The sequence below is a fragment of the Neolamprologus brichardi genome, chromosome 6 (assembly GCF_056152115.1).
Source record: "Neolamprologus brichardi isolate AB-2024 chromosome 6, ASM5615211v1, whole genome shotgun sequence".
Taxonomy (NCBI): Eukaryota; Metazoa; Chordata; class Actinopteri; order Cichliformes; family Cichlidae; genus Neolamprologus; species Neolamprologus brichardi.
In genome coordinates this window covers 37523051-37544355 of record NC_142109.1, presented here as the reverse complement: position 1 = coordinate 37544355, position 21305 = coordinate 37523051, and the positions used below count along the sequence as shown (strand labels likewise).

Genomic DNA, 21305 nt, shown 5'->3' with positions numbered 1-21305 from the left:
CTACAGCTGGTTAACTCTCGCAGGTTTAAAGGGTCAGTTCACCTATGTTTTGTGTGAAGCTGCTCAGACAGCGTGTGCTACGTATCGTGAATCAGCTGTGTTCACACAAGGAAATGATGCACTTCCTGTTTGGTTCTTTTTTCAGCTCTATGCCTGAAACACCCCTGACTTCATGTCATCACTGACCCGTCGTTACGAGCGTGGTGATTGGTTGGTCCCCTCAGTCTGCTGGTTTCTGTGCATTCAGATTTAACTCGATCTGTACATGCTCAGATGTTTCAGAGTGAGTTTCTCAGCTTTGTGTTAAAGTTACAGTAACAGGATGTGAAGTGAGTCACAACACATTAGCCAACCCTGTACTTTTGCTACAGATTGAGGAAATGGTGTATACATATTTCCTGTTTCTCAGTTTTGTACAGCTCTCCACATGACTCTACTGCTTACATTGAAGTGAGTGAGACTTAAACTTGTTTTGGGGTGAGTGTTAAACACACTGTTACTTACAGATCACTGTTAACCAGTGTTGGGACTAACACGTTATTAAGTAACGCGTTACAGTAACTACGTTATTATTGTGGTAACGAGCACGGTAACTAGTTATTATGCCAAAATCAGGAACGCGTTAGTCGTTACTGGGATTTAGATAGGGTCGTTACTCGTTACTTCATGTGGTGGCTATCGCGGACCTTCCACCGATTCAATAACATTAGCAAGTGGTGGAGGCAGCAGGTGGATGAGGAAAAGTGGAGGCAGGAGGAAAAGAGACCCGAGGCGGCCACTGGTCCAAGTGTGAACTGAACTTCAGGTAAGAAGTTATGACCTGCAGTCTATCTGGGTCAGATATAAACCAAGTTTAGGTGGAGTTTATTTTCGTTATTCTGACTTTTTCCGTACTAGCTAGCATGACGGAGTTTCTATACAGCTGGGTGGGTGCTATGAAGGTAATGATGTTGAACTTTATTTTGTTCATAAGTTATTAGAGTTGCCAACCGTCCCGTCTGGTATTCAGATAAAATATTACGCGTTTCTTATTGAGGTGAAAAGGAACATTTTGTAATTTAAAGGAAAAAGACACCAGTAATACTGTAAGTATTTTCATGTAAACAATATAGTTTTTGAGTAGTTTAGAGAAAGGGGGCAAAACAATTCCACTTCCTATATGTCCAATTCCACATTGCTATCAGTGCAGCTGACTGTATTATAGAGAAGCCCATTGATCAGAGATCACTGATCAATAACCATGAGTCCCATTCACAGAGAGTCAGGGAATGACTGCAATCACAGCATTGTAACATGGTGACAGATGTACCCTTAGGTCCCCTCCTCCATTCAGAGATGGAGGACAGATGTAACATTGTACGAGACCATTGTTTCATCTGCCTCCCTAATGACATCTCTCACCCTCTGTACGAAATCCAAGGTGTTCTGGATGTGGTGTTCAGAGCTGCCTTCCAAGACTCAAGATTTAAGGTCTTTATTGTCAATACAACAATATACACAGTATACAGCGTACCGAAATGCCATTCTTATAAATGCATGGTGCATTTATAAAAAAAATGGAGATAGATTATTTATATTCTTCTTTTAATATATTCTAAGAATATAAATAATCTATGTGCAAGAGATATGAAACTAGAAATTACAAATAAATAATAACTCGCTAAATTTGGGTTAAGAGATAAAAAGGTACTATTAGCAACTATATCTATGTACAATAAACCAAGACAGGAATGAGACAATACAAAGTGGATTGTACCATTAAAGTAAAGTGAGATGTTGTGCAGTGGTATTAAATATCAGGTTCAAGTTCAATCTATCTATCTATCTATCTATCTATCTATCTATATACATATGTATATATAAATACATACATGTATATATAAATACATACATGTATGTATTTATATATACATACATGTATGTATATATACATGTATATATACATACATGTATATATACTTGTATATATACATACATGTATATATACATGTATGTATGTATATATACATATATATATATATATATACACATACATATACATATAGATACACATACATTTAATGTAGTTGAATTGAATTGACTTTTATTGTCTGACTATCAGGGAGCTCTCATGACGTCAGTCGACCTCTTGGACATTCTGGAGGAGTTGAGAGGAAAGGAGTTTGATGACTTTAAGTGGTTCCTGCAGCAGGACAGCTGCCTGGAAGGCCTCCCATCAATCAAAGCATGTCAGCTGGAAAAAGCAGAAAGGCGGGACACCGTGAGTCTGATGGTACAGATCTACAGACTTCCAGGAGCTGTGGAGGTGACCAGAAAGGTTCTAGAAAGGATCAGCAGGAATGACCTGTTGCAGAGCTTGTCTTCTCTCTCACACACACAGGCTCCTCTTCCTCACCCTGAAGGTAAAATTGGAATTTTGGGTATTTAAGGAAGTCTTGAAAGACATAACTGAGCCAACTTTATTTATAGAGCACTTTAAAAACAGCAACCACTGCCCAAAGTGCTGGACACACATGATAAATGTAGACAATAATATTAAGGGTTTTGGTAAAAAGTTTACAAAGAAAATCTTTACTTGTCCTACTGCTATCTCACTTCCACTATAACTGCTAACTGAGGGAGTGGAGGAAGGACATTAGAACATTATATATGATATATACATTAGGTGAATGTGCAGTAGTAGGATCGTTGGTTGGACTCCAGATTCCACCATTCCTGCCTCCCTTCATTTGTGATGACCATCACACACAGGCGTGGATGTGGATGTTGTGGATGTTGCTGCATTGCAACAGCATTTTGCAAATGTGTTCTCCCCCTTACCCAGCTGTATGACTGTTATGGTGCATCAATTTGACAAGCGGCCTGGCGTGATGGTGCGTTCACGACCCTACAGGTTACTGGAGCACAGAAGACAAATCATGCAAAGGGAATTGGTGGAAGTTTTGAAGCTGGGAGTAATAGAAGAGTCACACATCGCTTGGTGTAGCCCCATAGTTCTGGTAGTGAAGAAAGATGGATCTATATGGTTCTGCGTAGACTATCGCAAGGTGAATGAGGTGTCACAGTTTGATGCTTATCCCATGCCGATGCTGGATTTAACCGAGGGCTACTGGCAGATTGCCTGGTCTGCAGAGTCGAAGTAAAAAAGGGTCTTCTCCACTCTTTAAGGTTTGTACCAGTTCGTTACACTAATGTTCGGCTTGTTCGGTGCCCCTGCCACGTTCCAGCGTCTCAGAGACTGGTCGCTGCGTCCTTATGCTGCAGCCGACCTGGAAGACTGTGTGGTTGGTGGCTCAGCTGCAGGGGAGGAGTGGAGCAGCAAGTTCAGGGTTTGGTGTCAGGGAGGCTGGTTTTGCACAGCCAGTGAGCATTTTGCATTCCCTATTTCAGTAGCAGTCAGGCCTGGAGAGGAGGCTGCTGCTGGAGGAGAGCACTGGAGCCAGGGCAGCGTGCACTGTAAGGTCCCAAAAGGTGACATATAGCAGATTGTGTGATAACAATAAAAAAACACAAACCACAGTTACGGAGTTGTGTCAGGTCCTTCTGAGATCATAGAAGTATTTTATGAGGATGGTCAGAGGGCAGAGGGGAGAATACATAAGTAAACTGCTGTTGCAATGCAGCAACATCTGCTGCGTGGGCTTTAATTGTCACAAGGAAGTGAGGCCACCTCATAATGAGCATTACCTGCTTGCTGTGTGACAACATAGGTTCCTTACACCTAGCAAGTAGTTTCATCCAGAGGGCTGGATCCAGGGCCAGGGATTCACTAAATTCAGTACCCTGAGGACATTTTAACTCTGGCTTAACATTTTTTTTTTTTACCAGTGCTGTTGTACTATTGATCTTCCTCTGAACAATGAAAGCTTAACTTTATGGAACTTTTTGTTTACTGCTTCCAACAACAACATGGGTATTTGTGAAATATACACAGCACACTTTGTATTTTTCCCCTCATGTTTGATACAGATGTGGTGGTTCCAGTACCAGAGCCTCACCCCATCAAGTTTTTCCAGCAAATGCTTCAATCAAACTTCCAGGACAAGTTTATGTGCACGCAAGAAGGTTGGGCAGAAGATAAACAGCGTCTGGTTGATATCTACACAGAGCTGTACATCACAGCTGGGTATGATGTACATATCAACACACAGCATGAGGTCCGGCAGATTGAGAAAGTATGGAAGCCAGCAGAGCCAGAGAAACCTATTAGACCCACAGACATGTTCAAACATCCTTCAGGAGACTACAGACCCATCAAAACAGTGATGACCAATGGAATCGCAGGAATTGGAAAAACTTTCCTTGTTCACAAGTTTGTTTTGGACTGGGCTGAGCATAGATCCAATCAAGATGTGCATCTGATTTTCCCCTTCACCTTCCGTCAGCTGAATCCTCTGAAGGGAGAAAAGTTCAGTTTGGCAGAGCTCATTCATGAATGCATCCCAGAAACTGTAGGCATCCCACAGGAGGCTCTTAATTACATCTTTACAGATGTTCAGTCATCAGGAATCACCAACTATGACAAGAGTAAATTCAAACTTCTGTTTGTGTTTGATGGGCTGGATGAGAGCCGCCTTCATCTCGACCTTCATTCTGAAGACATTCGCTCTGTCGATGTCAAAAAGGCAACTAAAACAGATGTCCTGCTGAGGAAACTCATCAATGGGAAACTGCTACGCTCAGCTCGCATCTGGGTAACCACACGGCCTGCAGCGGCCAATCAGATCCCTCGAGAGTTTATCAGCAGTACGACTGAGGTCAGGGGGTTCACAGACCCACAGAAAGAGGAGTACTTCAGGAAGAGAGTCAAAGGTAAGGAGGAGGCTGACAAACTCATCTCCCATATCGAGACATCACGAAGCCTCCACATCATGTGCCACATCCCAGTCTTCTGCTGGATCACTGCAACAGTTCTGGAGGATGTGTTGAAAACCAGAAAGGGAGGAGAGCTGCCCAAGACTCTGACTGAGATGTACGCAGAGTTCCTGGTGTTTCAGATTGATCGGACAAAAGAAAAGTATGGCCCAGAGAAGAGAATTCAATACATTAAGTCATTAGCAAAACTGGCCTTTGAGCAGCTGGAAAAGGGCAACCTGATCTTCTATGAGAAAGATCTGAGAGAGAGCGGCATTGATTTCAGTGAAGCCTCGGTGTGCTCAGGAGTGTTCACAGAGATCTTCAAAGAAGATCGAGGAAGGAAAGGGAAAGACAAGATGTTCAGCTTCGTCCATCTGAGCGTTCAGGAGTTTCTGGCCGCTCTTTATGTGAGGATGTCGCTTATAAATGGCAACAAAAATGTGATGCTTTCACCACCACTGTCTCTGAAAATCCTTCAACTGCTTTTCAGTAAAATATCTTCAAAGAAGATCAACAAAATTTCGATTGACAGGGCCTTACAGAGTCCAAACGGACACCTGGACTTGTTCCTTCGCTTCCTCTTGGGTCTTTCACTGCAGACCAATCAGGATAAACTACAGAGCCTACTGAAAAAAACAGACTGTCGGTCAAAAACCAACCAGAAAACAATCCAGTATATCAAGGAGAAGCTCAGTGAGAATCTGTCTCCAGAGAGAAACATTAATCTTCTCCACTGTCTGAATGAACTAAATGATTCTTCTCTAATAGAGGAGATCCAACAGTATCTAAGTTCAGGAAGCCTGTCCACGTATGAACTTTCTCCAGCTCAGTGGTCAGCTTTGGTCTTCATCTTACTGTCATCAGAAGAAGATCTGCATGTTTTTGACCTGAAGAAGTACTCTGCTTCTGCTTCAGAAGAAGCTTTTTTGAGGCTTTTGCCAGTGGTCAAAGCCTCCACCAAAGCTCTGTAGGTGCACAGATAACCAGATATTGCAATAGCATCACAGGTGCTAGTTTTTGTTAAATTATTTAAATTATGTAAAATTAATAGTCATTATATCTCATGAGGAAATTTGTTCAAACAATAATATAATTATTCATTTTATAATTACTACAGTAGTTTTTTATAGCATATAAACAGCTGCTATTTCCTCTACAGATTGAGTGGCTGTAATCTGTCAGAGAGAAGCTGTGAAGCTTTGTCTTCAGTTCTCAGTTCCCAGTCCTCCAATCTGAGAGAACTGGACTTGAGTAACAACAATTTGCAGGGATTGGGTCTGAAGTTGCTCTCTGCAATACTGGAGACTCCTCACTGTACACTACAGAGCCTCAGGTAAGCTGAAATGTTGTATTGTAATGCTGCAGTGGATTGTGTTCCATGTTTATCATTTATCATCATTGTTTGTTTGTACTTTAACTCATAAACACAACTGTATAGGAATTAATGCTGTCTGACTCCAAACAGGTGGACAGTATATAAATGCAAGCATATTTATTGCTGTTCGTTGCTTTCTGTCAGGTTGAATCAAACCAATCTCACAGCAAAATGCTGCCAGGACTTCTCACTATTTCTCAACTCCCAGTTCTCCAGTCTGAGAGACCTGGACCTGAGTAACAATGACCTGAAGGATTCAGGAGTGAGTCTACTCTCTGCTGGAATGGTTCATCATCACTGTAACCTACAGACGCTCAGGTCAGATCACATTGTGAAATATCTATGTAGTGCTCTGTTGCACTATTTATACTTACCTTGATTATAAAAAGATAAACTAAGGCTACAAGAATTTTTTTTTTCATCAGGTTGAATCAAACTGGCCTTACAGAGAAATGCTGCCACCAATTGTCGTTAGTACTCAGCTCCCAGGTGTTAAGTCTGAGAATGCTGGACATGAGTAACAACGATCTGCGTGATTTAGGCGTGACGCTACTCTCTGCTGGACTGAAGGATTCTGACTGTGCACTAGAGACTCTCAAGTAAGACGATTACCCCTTGCAAACAGGAGGAAACTGTCATTGTTTTTATATATTGGCTCCAGAATTATGTTTGGCAAAATCGGCTCACTTTGTTACTCTAAAACAGTACAAGAGTTGACTTCAGCCTTCACAATAACTTCTAAGATTATTTGAGTAGATTGTTTTAAAATATAGCTCTAATCCATTCACTAATAACTGGGACATCTAACCCCTAACTGCTAACTATTTTCTTTGTAAGTTTGCATCTTTGCAAACTTTCAATACCTATGAGAGTGCTTTTGTTAACCTCTAAATTGCCTTGCTGAGTTACAGCAGTTACAGTAGCTCTTTCATGCTTTGTTGTTTTGTTATTTGTCACTTCTTTTTTACTCCTGGGATTTTCATTTTTTTGTTATTTTAGAGTCCAGTGTTTACACACAAGACTAAATTACGGTACTGAGCATGTCAGTGATATTACATGGAACAGCACTTGTTATCATTGATGAGCTACAGAGGAGACAACTGGGCTGAGAGATGAGTTAGCTCCGGAGCTGGTGATGAGCGAGATGAGGAAATATAACCTGACCATTCCACTGTCATTATGTGATGTCCTTGGGCAATATGAAGGATGACCTCAGAGCACTTATTAAGACCCAGAAAATACTAAATGTTAAGTATGATGGGTTTCACAGAAAGGTTTTTAGGAGGGATGTCGATTTGAATAGTAAGAGGAAACATGTAGAAAGTGCACTGAAGACATCCTATGTCAGATTTCACCTGGATTAACAAGGTCTGTGTCAGGTGCAGAGGAACTAGGATACATTGACGAGAAGTGGAACAAGAATCCATAAGTGAACAAGGGATGAGAATGGGGACCTGTTGGAATGGAAAGTAATTCCAGCTCAAAGGGTTACATGAAGAGGATGTGGATCCTATGGACACCCATTCTTTGACACCCAACATTTGGACCAATGGCAAAACAACTGGTAGTTTAGTGTTCCTTAGAGATTGATGAGGTACAACACAAGTGCTACGGCAAGGGGGTGCCAGGACGTCAGGTCGTCATCATCCCCACCCTCCTAGATTGGGTGGGGATGATGAGATGCTTGGCTACAACTTGAACAGACAAAATCAAGATAGCACAGAAGTTAGTGGCAGAAAGTTGTGATTAAGAAATGGGTGACTAAGAAGCACAGCAAGCTGTCCATACCCGAGGCCTTGGGAACTGCTAAGCAAAGACTCACAGCTACCCATTTGAAGAGGTATATGAGAAAGTTGGAAGCCAGGAGAATAAACCAACTGTTCTCCACTGATGTGTAGTGTCAATGGCAGGAAAACAATTTGAGAGCAGCCCCACCAAAGTTGGAGACTGAGCAATACTAGAAGACCATATGGGAGAAGACTCAACTTATAACAACAATGTTCAATGGCTAGTGGATCTAAGAGCAGACCATGTCAATCTCCCTGAACAGGATCCAGTAACCATCACAGTGGGAGACATCCAAGAAAGAGTCTCAAGTATGAAGAGATGGACAGTACCAGCCCTTGACATGACGCTAACTGCATTCCACATGTGTCTAGCAGCACAAATATACCTGCTGCTAATGGATGAGACACACCCAGAATGGCTAACTGATAGCCCTAATCCTCAAGGATTATCAGGAGGGAAAAGTCCCATCCTGCTTCAGCTCCTGTACTAGAATTATATAAGATCAACAGGAACCTTAGGCCACCTTCAAGCAAATTACACCCTAAAGTGAGAGATTTACCAAAGAGATGCTTTGTCCTTACTGCTGTTATGCATAGGCCTGAACCACCTCAGCCAGATCGTTGACAAGAGAGGCTACGGATACCGACTACAGAATGGAGCAATTGTTAGCCACCTCCTCTCTTTGGATGACATCAAGATGAATACCAGGAGTGGAGAAGACATTGAGGAATTCATACCACTAGGATGTAGAGCAGCGACATCAGAATGTCATTCAGATTAGAGAAGTGTAGTCGGATAGTAACAAAGAGAGGGAAGGTAGTCAGAAGTGAGGAGATTACATTACCAGAAGGTGGCATTGCAGATATTAAGGACAGTTACAAGTACCTGGGGCACCACAGGCAAATGGGAACCATGAAGAGGTCTCTAGGAAAGCTGCAACCACCAAGTACCTGCAGAGGGTCAGGCAAGTCCTGAGGAGTCAGCTGAACGTAAGTAAGAACAAGATCCAGGCTATCAACACCCACACCCTGGCTGTGATCAGGCACCTTGCTGGGCAAAGAAGGAGATAGAAGCCACTGACATTAAGACACGAAAGCTCTTTTTCATGCATGGAGGGTTTTACTCCAAATCCAGCACCCTGAGGCTGTATGCCAAACGGAAGGAAGGAGGCCGGGGACTGGTGAGTGTCAGTACCACAGTCCAGGATGAGACATCAAAGATCCATAAGTACATCAGGGAGATGGCAACAATTGATCATATGCTCTGTGAATACCTCAGGCAGCAGAAACCTCAAAAAGAAGAAGAGAATGAGTCTCAGAGGATTGGAAAGAAAAGCATCTGGACTTCTTTAAGTTTCTTGAAGACGTTTCATCCAAGAAGCTTCTTTAGTTCTAAGAGCAACTGGTGAAGAGTCCTAGGTATTTAAGTCCTATTGGGAGTGTCCCCAAGAGTGTCGTGGACCCCCTATTGATCCTCTACCTAATCACATGAGCCAAGATGTGAAAACAGGTGTAGGTCAAAATCAGCCAGGGTTTCAGATGTGCTCATTGTGAGACCTAGCCCTACACTATCATGTGATTTACTGAGGTCAGAAGGCCCAAAATGTGAGTGGGCGTTAAGGCGTCTGGGAAGATCTCAAACTGGATTATAGATTGCAGACAGTTGGTGTCATAAGCCCTGATTGTGACCCCCACCTGTTGTCACACCTTGGCTCGTGTGATTAGGTAGAGGATCAATAGGAGGTCCATGACCCTCTTGGGGGGACACTCCCATAGTGCTTAAAATCTGGGACTCTCCACCAGTTGATCTTAGAACTGAAGAAGCTTCTCGGATGAAATGTCTTCAAGAAAGTTAAGGAAGTCCAGACGCTTTTCTTTCCAAGCTCCAAGTGAGTGGCTCCAGCACATGTGTCACATGGCCCTCTTCCTATTGAAAAAACAAAAGTTGTATCCAAGATGGCCGACTTCTAAATGGCCACCATGGTCACCACCCATCTTGAGGAGTTTGCCCCCTCACATATACTAATGTGCCACAAACAGGACTTTAATATCACCAACCATTCCCATGTTATTACGGTGTATCCATATAAATGGCCCACCCTGTATATTCATGTTGTGTGCATTTATTTCAACAATGCACTTATTATATATTATGTAAATATATAGAGACAAAATCCTATCCTTTAGTTCTGTATTAGAGTTTTCACCATTATGACAAAATCATACACAGGTACTCTTTTCATTATTTTTTATATTTTTAAGTTGCAACAAAATAACGATTGAAAAATAAAAGCTAAGATAGGGCGTGTGTGTGTGTGTGTGTGTGTGTGTGTGTGTGTCTCCAGGCTGTCAGGCTGCCAGATCACAGAGGAGGGCTGTACTTCTCTGGCCTTATCTCTGAATTCCAATCCTTCCCATCTCAGAGAGCTGGATCTGAGCTACAATCACCCAGGAGCCTCAGGAGTGAAGCTTCTTTCTGCTGGGCTGAAGGATCCTCAGTGGAGACTTGAAACTCTCTGGTATGAACAGCACACTGGCAGGCTGACGCCTTTCAGCTCACTGTCTGCTCCAACAGTGCAGACTGACAGTAAACTGAGGAGTCCCTGTCCTCACTCATTACATTTATTTCAGTCATGTTTTCAACACTGCTGCAAAATAACTGAGAAGGTTACATAGTTACTCACTACCTCGGTACTTGGTATTATTATTAATAACAACAATAATAATAATAGTACATTCTATTTAAGAAAGCACCATTCAAAACACTCAAGGACACTGTACACAAGCAATAACAACAACATAACAATTTATAAGATAATAAGGATAAAACGTTGAGCAAATAAATAAAATAAATTAAAGTAGCAGGATGGAAAAATTTATGTGGAAAAGGCTAATGTGAACAGGTGAGTTTTGAGTCTGGACTTAAAAAGAGGGAGTGAAGTGATGTTTCTTACCTCAGGAGGAAGGGATGATGGGGGGGGGGGGGGCAGAGCAGCAGAAAGCCCTGCACCCCACAGTGGCTAGCCGGGGGGAAGAGAAAGAGAGGAGGAGGATGTGAGACACGGAGAAGGGATGGCGAGCTGAACCAGGTCAGAGCGGTATGAAGGCGAGAGATGATGGGTAGCCTTGAACGTGCACAAAAGTATCTTGAAATTGATGCAGTATTTAACCAGAAGCCAGTGAAGCTGCTGCAGAGCAGGAGTGATGTGGTGCACAGGAGGAGTCCTGGTGATGATACGAGCAGCAGAGTTCTGGACACGCTGAAGCTGATGGATAGATTTTTGACTAAGACCAAAAACTCTCCTCTGTGTTCATTATTCTCAATGCAAATGACTTTACTCCCCAGCAGCAGTAACACCAAGATACTGTTACTGACAGAAGTCCAGCAGTCTCCTGTCGGGCGACGTGTTTCGCTACAGCTAAAGACTTTTTCTCCTTTTCACTTTCATACAGCTGATGGATTTTTGACATTATTGTGCTTCTTGTTGGAGACTTGTGAAATGCTTGTAAAGCCTGTGTCCTCAACAATATTAATAGATCTGCAGTTTGTTGCAATTCACTTGGTAATTGTGTCAGTCAGTTTGTCCGAGGTAGACTTACTGAGTTCCCTCTGTGAGATTGGTTTATCGCAGGCTAGGGGGCGCGCTGAAAAGTGCTAGCAGCATCTCCGACTAACGTAAGCTCCGTGTTAATGGTTTAAGCTGAGATTGAAAAGAAACTTCCTTCCTGCACAATGTGCCCAATACTTTATGTCGGTCGACTGCTCCGTCTTGTTGCTTTTTATACTCAAATTTCCCACCGAGAGGGCCAGTGTGCTGTTTGTCATCATCCATATTGATTAGGTTCTGCTGCCCGTCACTAGCAGATCGACTGCACATGTGCAAAGGTAACTCTACTTGGACAAACTGCCCCAAATGCGTTGACAGAGACATTTCAGGGATTTTGAGTCATTCAGCGCTGCAGATGCGTTAATTGCGTTAAAGATTTTAATCGGATTAATCGTGATGAATCCATGTTGATTTTGACAACCCTAATATTAATCAGACTTTGTTTCTTCCTCCAGGCTGGAACATTGTGGCGAGCAGAGGCTGAGACCCGGTCTGAAGAAGTGTGAGTGTGTGTTCACTTATCTAAATCAGAAATGTGTGTGTGTGCATTCATTCTCAGTCTGACTGGAGATCCAAACAATAAACTCCTGAACTTTTCCTCTTACTAACAGTCAGCGTGTGAATAAAGCAGCACGTAAAAGCTTCAGGCGATAAAGCGTTTGCTGTTTCCTCTCTCCATCAGATTTCTGTGCACTTGTGCCGGACACAAACACATTACACAGAAACCTCAAACTATCTGACAACAACAGGAAGCTGACACGTGTGGTGGACGAGCAGCCGTATCCCTTTCACTCAGAGAGGTTTCTCTCATATGTGCAAATGGTGTGTACCAGTGGACTGACTGGTCGCTGTTACTGGGAGGTGGAGTGGGAAGGAGTGATTGACATAGCAGTGAGTTACAGAGAAAACAGAAACACTTTCCAAAGGGTTCGGTTTGGAGACAATAACTACTCGTGGAGTCTAAGGTGCTCTCATGTTGGGTGCTATGCGATGCACAACAACAGAGGAACACGCGCCTCCTCCTCTGTCCTCGACAGAGCAGCAGTGTACGTGGACTGGCCTGCTGGCACGCTGTCCTTCTACAGGATCTCCTCTGACTCACTGATCCACCTCCACACCTTCAACACCACCTTCACTGAACCTGTGTATCCTGGGTTCTGGTTGTCCAATCACTCCTCGGTGTCTCTCTGTAGCAGCGAGATCCTCCAGTGAGTTCACGCACTGACACACACGAACAGATGTTTATTATTCTTTTCTCGTCTGCTAGTTTAGACCGAGTCGCGTCAAGTCCTCAGACCTCGGAGAGAGCCCTGGCTCGCACTGAACACTTGTGGACACTTGGTGGCGCCACAGCGAATGTAATCGCTAGAATGGACCGGATGGATGGACTGATGGTGAATAATACAGACAACCTGTGACATTTTCATCATAAACATGTTCATTTCGTCAGATTACTGGACTGTTTCTGTGGTTTAGATGTAAATATACAAAAACAGGTTTTAAGGAAATACAGCATTAACCTACAGATCACACATCACGGCTGACACAGTGTTGCACGGGTGTTTCTTTCATTCTGATCTTCAGATTTAGACTCAATCATCGAACTGAAGCTCAGATTCTGCATTTTTCTGCATAAACTGCATCTTTTCCTCCTTCTTAAGTGATTTTCTTTTGACTGTGCATTTTGTGCATCTCTAAATCTGATCACTAGAGAATAAAGCAGACCCAAACTTCACAGACAGGAGAAAGGAAGCGAGTCATGCCTGATGTGAGAGTTCACGCTGGACCTTCTCTCTGCTGACCCCATGTGGCGACACAGTTTTGTGTTATCCACATGAGGACAGTCCAGAGAAAACAGCTCTTTATTACAGAGGCTCAAATATGAATAAGACTCATTTCCAGTGACGCTGAAATTAAATTAGGCTCAGCTGTTCCTGTTCCTCTTCCTGCTGAGAAGATGATCCAGTTTCACTCTGCCTTTTGTCCATCGTGACGACCCTACACCTGAGGACATAACGAGTTACACCTGCATTACGACCCGTGCTTCAGACAGGAAACAACTGTACGAGCAGGTTTTAATAAACATCTTTTTAGTTTTTAAAACACAGGCGTGCGGGACTCGAGAGGCGAGCAGCGAGTTCCAGCATCATCGATTCGTTTGCTGAGAGTAATATTGCAGCAGCTTTGCTGGTCAGTGTAAAGCAGCTTCAGGCAACAGACTGACAGGATGGTGTTATCACCTCTGCTTTCATCAAGGATGCTACAAAGTCTTCTCTGCTAAAGGAAGCACTGATGTGTCCTTTCCTTCTTATGCAGACAATCGCACCAGCTCTGCATCATGGCTGCAGCGTGCAGGATGATGCATCATTCAGCTGCATCTGCTGCTGTTAGTTGAGCAGAGTGCATCAGTGCTTCCCAAATGCTGTGCCTCGAGGTTTTGGGTCAACCAACATCATTAATAGCTGCTCGAGTGTAGACTGTGTTCACACCGGCTGATAGAGCCCATGCCTCTGCTCTTCCACAATAATCTTTGATCTGTAGATTATTGTGGGAGGAGGGAATAGCAGTGTTGTTATTTATTAGAAGATTGAATGATTCAATATTATCATGGATCTCTTTTGTTAAGGCTGTAAAGCAGCTGCAGACTTTCCAAAAGAGAGGAACCGCCCCGGTTATATTATATGAGGATGTGCATCAACTGGTAAAAACCGGTGAGGAGACGCTGCCCTGCGCTGAGAGGTGACTACAGCTGCACATTAGTTTATACTGATATGTCTGCAGGTTTCTAAGTAATCATTCAATCAGTAAGAAACTAAAGCTTCTATTAAACCCAATGAGACTCACACCCAACAGTCCCTCCTTTTACACCTTTCAAGGCGGGAACAATAACATCTGTTCCAGCTGTGGTGACCTGGGGTTTAAACCTGTCCTACACCACCGTCTGTCCTCAACGTCACCCCACACCCTCCTTTGTTTCCCTCATTCCTCACCCAATAATCACAACTGCCAGGCCCGGGTCAGTCTGTTCAATAAACCTCTTACACATGGAAACATGAAGGAGCATTGGTCGTTCATCTTTGAGAAACTGTTGTTTAAGAAGCCGTTTGATGTGAGACATCTTTATCAAACCTTCTCTTTAAATCCATCAGCCAGTGTTCCTAATGTAGTGGCTGCTTCTGTAACAGAACCATCATCAGCAGTGTTGTTAGTGTAACCGGTGTGATTCTGCGTTGTGTCTGATAAAAAAGGTAAAAGAAAGAAAGACCTCCAAGTAAATAATTTGCCCGCTCCAGCTCCTACGACCAAATACAAACAGTGGGGAAGAGGGTTAGCTCAACATCCAAGCTAGCAAGGAGTATACATTCATGCTAGCATTTATGGCGCCTAAAACACATTTATGATACACACATACTACACACTTATAACATCTAACAAAAACAGGCTTAATAATGACAATAATTGAACTAAAATCGCAATCAGAAACATCAGGGTGGCTAAATATGCATTATATGTGTGTTTTAAAGTGTTGGAAAGAAATGACATCCACCTCTCCCACAGGGGAATTGTAGAAAAGGGGAGAGGCAAAAGGGGTACACTGTATTTATAGGACTGCACCAAAGAAGAAGAAGAAAAGAATGAGGAGGGGCTCTAACTGATAATGAACATAACTACAGGCTTGGAGGTCCTAAAAGTCAGGTATAACAGGAACAGTTTGGAGGTTTAGAACACATTTTGTGTAATTATAACAATGTGATTTATGACCCTGTTACATTAGGATGAACATGCAAATGTCACGAGACATGCTGCTTAAGATCAGATCACCTTTATTAGTCTCACATGTGGGAAATTTGTTTTGTTACAGCAGTGCAAAGCTACGTAGAAAAATTAGAGAAAAACACTGGAATAAGATATCAATGAGATACTGTGATACTGCCCACAACTGTACACAATCGAATAAAATAGAATACAAATGCTATATACAATATGAGTAAAATACAACGATGCCAGAAAGAGTTTTGCACTTAGTGTTATTGCACATGTGTGTCTTTGTTGTGGAGTCTGACAGCCGTGGGGAGACCTGTGAAATGTCTCCGTCCCACATCGTGGGTGCTGCAGCCACTGAAGGAGCTGCTCAGAGCTGTCAGAGTCTCCTGCATGGTGGGAGATGTTGTCCAACAGTGATGACAGCTTTATTTGCCCTCCGACAGCTTTAAGTCCACAACTTAATGGAATCAACAAGTTCCTCAACATAACAGAGTTTTTATCACATGTTCAGAGAATGAAGAGGCTCCCTGTGAATCTGATTGTGTGCTTTATCAGTGACCCGTCCTATGATGTGACTCGCAGACACGTTACAGTCGACCTCAAAGATGTCGCTAACGAGGGGACGGCGCCTGCGACTGAACCTGGGGATCAATTAAAACCTCAAACTCTGACCTAACGTTGATGCTAGTGCCCACACCGCCACCACATGTGTGTGATGCATCTATCCACAGTGTTTTGTTACTGTTACTGTAGTGTACATTAATGTGTTAATGGGCAGATGCAGCACAGCAGTGATTCTCACTGGTGATTAACACATGAGACCTCACTGTGTGTGCTGTCGCTCGGTCCTGATGAAACCTGTCTGAGGGACAATCAGTGTGAGTGCACACATGATCAGGGACACTCCCCACAGTGTCTCTGTCACACAGAGGCTCTCATCATCTCATCATCGTGCATGTCCTTGTCAACAAACACTCAGCGACTCAAAAACTGTTTTGCTTTCTGAATTTAAAAAAAGTGACACACGCATTTCATGTAGCAGGAACCTCAGGAGAGAGTCACGCACGGCATCCTAGTGTACTGCGTGGAGAGGGTACACTCCATGAGGTTTCTGGGCGTGCAGATCTCTGATGATCTCTCCTGGACTGCAAACACCACGGCGGTGGTAAAAAAGGCCCAGCAGCGTCTCCATTTTTTGAGAGTGCTCAGGAGGAACAACCTGGAGGAGAGGCTGCTGGTGACGTTCTATAGAGCCACCATAGAGAGCATCCTAACGTACAGCATAACAACATGGTATGCAGGGTGCTCAGCTGCAGACAGGAAAGGACTGCAGAGGGTCATCAACACAGCCCAGAAGATCACTGGCTGCTCTCTGCCCAGCCTGGAGGCCATTGCAAACTCTCGATACCTCAGCAGAGCTGGCAACATCATTAAGGACTACTCTCACCCCAGTAATCAACTGTTTGAACTGTTACCGTCAGGCCGACGGTACAGGTCACATAAAACCAGGACAAACACATTCAGGCTTCTTTCCCAGAGCTATCACCGTAGTAAATAAGCACAAAACAATTGAGCCTGCTTAACTATACTTGCCATTGTCACTATATTATGCTGCTATCCTGTATATATCGTACTTATTATTGTCTGAGCACTACAGTTGTTTTATTGTACTTTTTATATTTTACATTTATATTTATTTTGCATTTTGCACCAAGGGAGTGGCACTCCAATTTCATTGTACTTTGTACAATGACAATAAAGGCTATTCTATTCTATTCTATTCTATTCTATTCTATTCTACTTCACACCCAGCCACACTCACAGTGTCACTGTGCAGCGAGGGGAGCTCAGGCCTCTACAAAGAGACCCCAAACAGCCACTTCATAAACACATAACATAGAACAGCTGTCCATTGGCATCTAAGGTCAAAGGTCACTCTTTCAGTGCCAGTGTTCACATTTTGGACAGAGAGGACAGATGGTTTGAAAGAGGAGTGAAAGAAGCATCTACGTCCACTGTGAGCGACCATCTTTGAACAGAGGCGGGGCTTACGACACCAACTCTCTGCCATCTATAATCCAGTTTTGAGTTCCCTCCCCAGACGCCTTAACGCCCACTCACACCCTGGGCCATCTGACCTCAGGAAATCACATGATAGGGTGGGGCCAGGTTTCACAAAGAGCTACACCCATTTTCACACCTTGGCTGTGGTGGTTTCAGCTTTTCATGCTCAGCGTCGGAGCACTCTACCTCACTCACACACTTTTATTTATGCACCGACACTGCAGTAGATCCATCAGACGTGGGGTTAGGATGTTGCCCAAGGATATCTGGTTAGTAGGTGGCTCCACCACCCGAGCTACATCCTCGTGCTGAGATGTCCTGCTTCGTTTTCACTGGTGTCTGGGTCGTGTGATGCTGACCCCACAATGACCCTCAGAGTTTCCTATGGGTCAACTCAGAGTGGACAGATTCTGATCCTCGTGATGTTAACCTTCTGCTGCTGTGGGAGAAGTAATGACATGTTTCAATAATGCAGTGTGATACCATCACCAACAAGCAGCTAGTAAACACATCTCTACAGGAATCAGTGACACAGAAGAAACTGTGCAGCAGGAACAGTGTTTGTCCATGTCTGACTGTCATGAATGAGCTGTTGGACTCTGAACTCCTGCCACAGGTTGGAAGCTGCTATTTTATATTTCCCTCTTTTAAGCAGGAAACAGTGTGACAGTAAAAATGTCTGTTTTATTAGGGCTTTGCAATCAGGGCAGCAGAAACTGAACAAATACAACATCACAGCTCTGGAAAGTTATCACTGGAAATGTAACCAGAGCGGCTCGATGCTGAGCACAGCTACATGGACACATGGCACAGCTCATATCTGTGAGCTTTGAGGTTTCAGGTGTTCGAAGGAAAACATGAGAGAGGTCAGAGGTCGTATGGAGGACGGCTGCTTCGTGCTTTATGTCTCCCTTCATGCTGCTCCTGTTGATGCTCAGTGTTCATCCACAAAACTTCCCATCGGCGCTGTTCCTTCTTTCCCGGCTGCTCCTAACCTCACCCCAAACGGGAAGCGCAGACGGACGACCTCAGTCAGACGACCTCCGTCAGACGACCTCAGTCAGACGACCTCAGTCAGACGACCTCAGTCAGACGACCTCAGTCAGACGACCTCAGTCAGACGACCTCAGTCAGACGCGCTAACACAAAGATTTCTGTCCCCTGAAAGAAATGCTGGCAGCGCCGCACTGCTTAATGAAAATGCACTTGGCTCCAGGAAGAAGGAAAATCTGTTTCCTGAGAGCTTCTCATCCCAGGATGGAGAGTTTACAGCTGGGGTTCGTCTGTAGGTATATGCTAATCTATGCTAATGCTCCTGCGTTCCCTCCAGCTGGCTTTGAAGTGAGCGTAGGAGTGCAGAGTTCCTGCATCAGGGAAAAATGGAGCTGCAGGCAGAGCCGAGGCCGCCGGCCGCTTTCCTCCCACAGAGCTCAGCTGCCGATGACGTGAGACGAGGCGCTAACGCTCACCTCAGCAGACGTGTGCGTTTCCTTTTGTTTTGATCCGTTTACATGTTTGTGACGCTGGATGCACTGCAGAGATGCAGCCTCTCGCCACACCTGTGATGTTTCAGCCACCTGAGCGAGCTCGTGCTCCACTTTAACTTCATGCTTTAGTTTCTTTCAGCTCCAATGCCTCGTTAGGATTTTTATCCTAATGTGCTGCAAAGCCACCAGCTGGTTTCACTCGTGACCCACTAAATGAGAAATCTGCACCTCTGATGTGCAGCCAGGCGTCCCCTCGCGTCGCCGCTGGCCCTGTCGCAGCAGCAGCGAGCTTGAAAGAACGTCAGATCCGTCCTCGAACGCGGCGCCGAGCGGGAGTCAGCCGTATGAGGCGGTAACTGGGCTAATGTAATTCATCCTCATGCAGCTCCAGAGCGTTTTCTCATGACTTTTTAATGTGGTTTTCCCAGAAAAAGCTTAGCCCAGATAAAAGTTAGGTCATTAAGATCAGAGCTTCCAAAAAAAGACTGAACTGGTGATCAACAAACACCTGAAGCTCACGAAGCGCAGCCTCTGATCACAAACACAGAGAGCAGCGTCACACTTTGTCCTCATGTGTCCGTCAGACGCCAGGTAAACTCCTGTGACCAGCAGAATCACAGGAACAATTTATTCAGCTTTCCTGTGGCCCATCGGTGCGTTTTCACACTGGGAGGATGGGGACGACGTCAGAGGCCATTGGGACGATGCTTCCTCTGTTTGACCAACTACACCACAAAATTAACTTGCTTCAGCAGAGCTAAAAACAGAGAGAAGAAGTGATCTTACAAAGCCAGCTCTAATGTTTGGACTCAAACCCTCCTGGAAGCTGTCCGTGAGCTTCCTGCCTCCTGCGTTGGGCCCAAAGGAAACTCCTTTCAGAGGCTCACCTCCTTTTCCAGTGACTCTCCACAGGGACGCCTTAAAACTCAGCCCCTGCTGAGTCACACTCACTCAGACGCTGCTTTACGCCCAGGATATTCAGAAGAGAACCACACACCTGCACCAGGATACCACCGCACGCAAAATGTCGCGCGTTGGCATCGTTTCAGCCATTTCAGCCACCGCTCGGGTTTTTCTAACAGCACAGATGCTGAAAATACGAGCACATGATTAGTTTGATTGGTTTTTACCACCCGTTCATTGATGAGTGGGTGCAGAGAGTCTGCACACAGGGAGGAGCTGCAGCAGCTGGAAAGGTGAGATTTTCCAGTGTGAACTTCTTCTACTCCTCTATGAGCTGATGTGGAGGTTTCGTGTGGGTGGTCACGCGGGTTCCCGCGCCCTCGGCGCTCAGATTCACAGTTCGCTGTGACTGGGAGAACTACGGCGCAGTTGCAGCTAGATTAGAGACCTGGACGCAGCGTTTCACTGTGTTCGCTGTAAAACATGTTGATGAAGAATGAACAAATGTGACAAGAAGTTTGTGTGAATGTTTGAAGAGATGTTTATGGGAAACAGCGTTCCTCTCTGAGCTCGGTGGGGTAAACAGTTTGGTGTGTGCAGAAACAGGACAAGCTGCTGAGGATGAAGAAAAAAACAGGCTCGTTCCCTCCCTCCCTCACAGATGTTGGGAAACTCGTGCTGAAAGCAGAGCCTGCAGATAGAAAACGTGAGGAAGACTCTCTGCACGCTCAGAAGGGAGCGACGATGGTCCGGCTTGATGATCGGCGCCGTGGCGATGGATTTCAGCCGTGGAGGCAATAATGAGGCTCACTCGTCCTGATCGTTTGATTTTTGAAGACGCTTTCTTTAAAACGTGTCAAAAAACAAAAAGCTTTTTCTGCAAAACTTTACAGCACAAACTTTACGAGGAGCCGCAGGGAGACGAGCAGCTTTTATCTCCTCAGAAACACTAAGAGAAACTCTGACGTCTCTAAAGTTGCAGCTTGTGTGGAGATCACAGACTTTAAATTTAACCAAGCTTTAACAGGAAGAGGTGGATGTGCTGATTCTGCTGCCACAACAATCCAAAGATTTGCACACTGTCGTCTCAGAGAGAGGCAGCAGCACTGATGCTAACCTTCAGTTGGTTTCACCGCGGTTTGGACGGCAGGTCGAAACTGGACCAAAGGAAAACATGAACACAACCTTTATCCAAGCTTTAAAGTGTGAAATATCTCAAATATCTCAGCCAACGTAAGCTGTGGCATGAAGATGTGGAAAATAAGGGATGAACGCTGAGTCCAAGCGTCCTCTTTCTGTTTGAACCGAGGGCTGTTTCCGATTGAAAGTTACGCCCGAGCAGAACCTCACCTGCACCCTTCCTTAAAGACGCCGTCATGACTCGATCGTAGCCGACTCTCTCGCAGAAATACTGGCGTGAGTGTTCGGACCGCTGACTCTCTGCTGGCTTCAACTAGAG

The 21305-nt window shown here is 44.4% G+C and overlaps 1 protein-coding gene across 1 annotated transcript; it reads left to right on the top strand.

Annotated features, from left to right (window-relative positions):
- Nucleotides 1-1293: 1293 nt before the first annotated feature.
- On the top strand, nucleotides 1294-12916 carry LOC102778218 (NACHT, LRR and PYD domains-containing protein 3-like). The gene is made up of 9 exons (XM_087842246.1): nucleotides 1294-1470; nucleotides 2102-2402; nucleotides 3970-5824; nucleotides 6017-6190; nucleotides 6377-6550; nucleotides 6658-6831; nucleotides 10365-10538; nucleotides 12083-12129; nucleotides 12310-12916. The coding sequence occupies exons 1-9, from the start codon at nucleotides 1294-1296 to the stop codon at nucleotides 12837-12839; spliced, it is 3606 nt and encodes a 1201-aa protein (XP_087698372.1). The 3' UTR covers nucleotides 12840-12916.
- The last annotated feature ends 8389 nt before the right edge of the window (nucleotides 12917-21305 follow it).

What these genes read in the sequence shown, in the direction of transcription:
- LOC102778218 (XM_087842246.1), top strand. Translation starts at nt 1,294, where the DNA reads ATGGTGACAGATGTACCCTTAGGTCCCCTCCTCCATTCAGAGATGGAG. An exon ending in TGTACACTACAGAGCCTCAG is followed by an intron (nt 6,191 to 6,376) that starts GTAAGCTGAAAT and finishes GCTTTCTGTCAG; the next exon opens with GTTGAATCAAACCAATCTCA. An exon ending in GAGACCCGGTCTGAAGAAGT is followed by an intron (nt 12,130 to 12,309) that starts GTGAGTGTGTGT and finishes TCTCTCCATCAG; the next exon opens with ATTTCTGTGCACTTGTGCCG.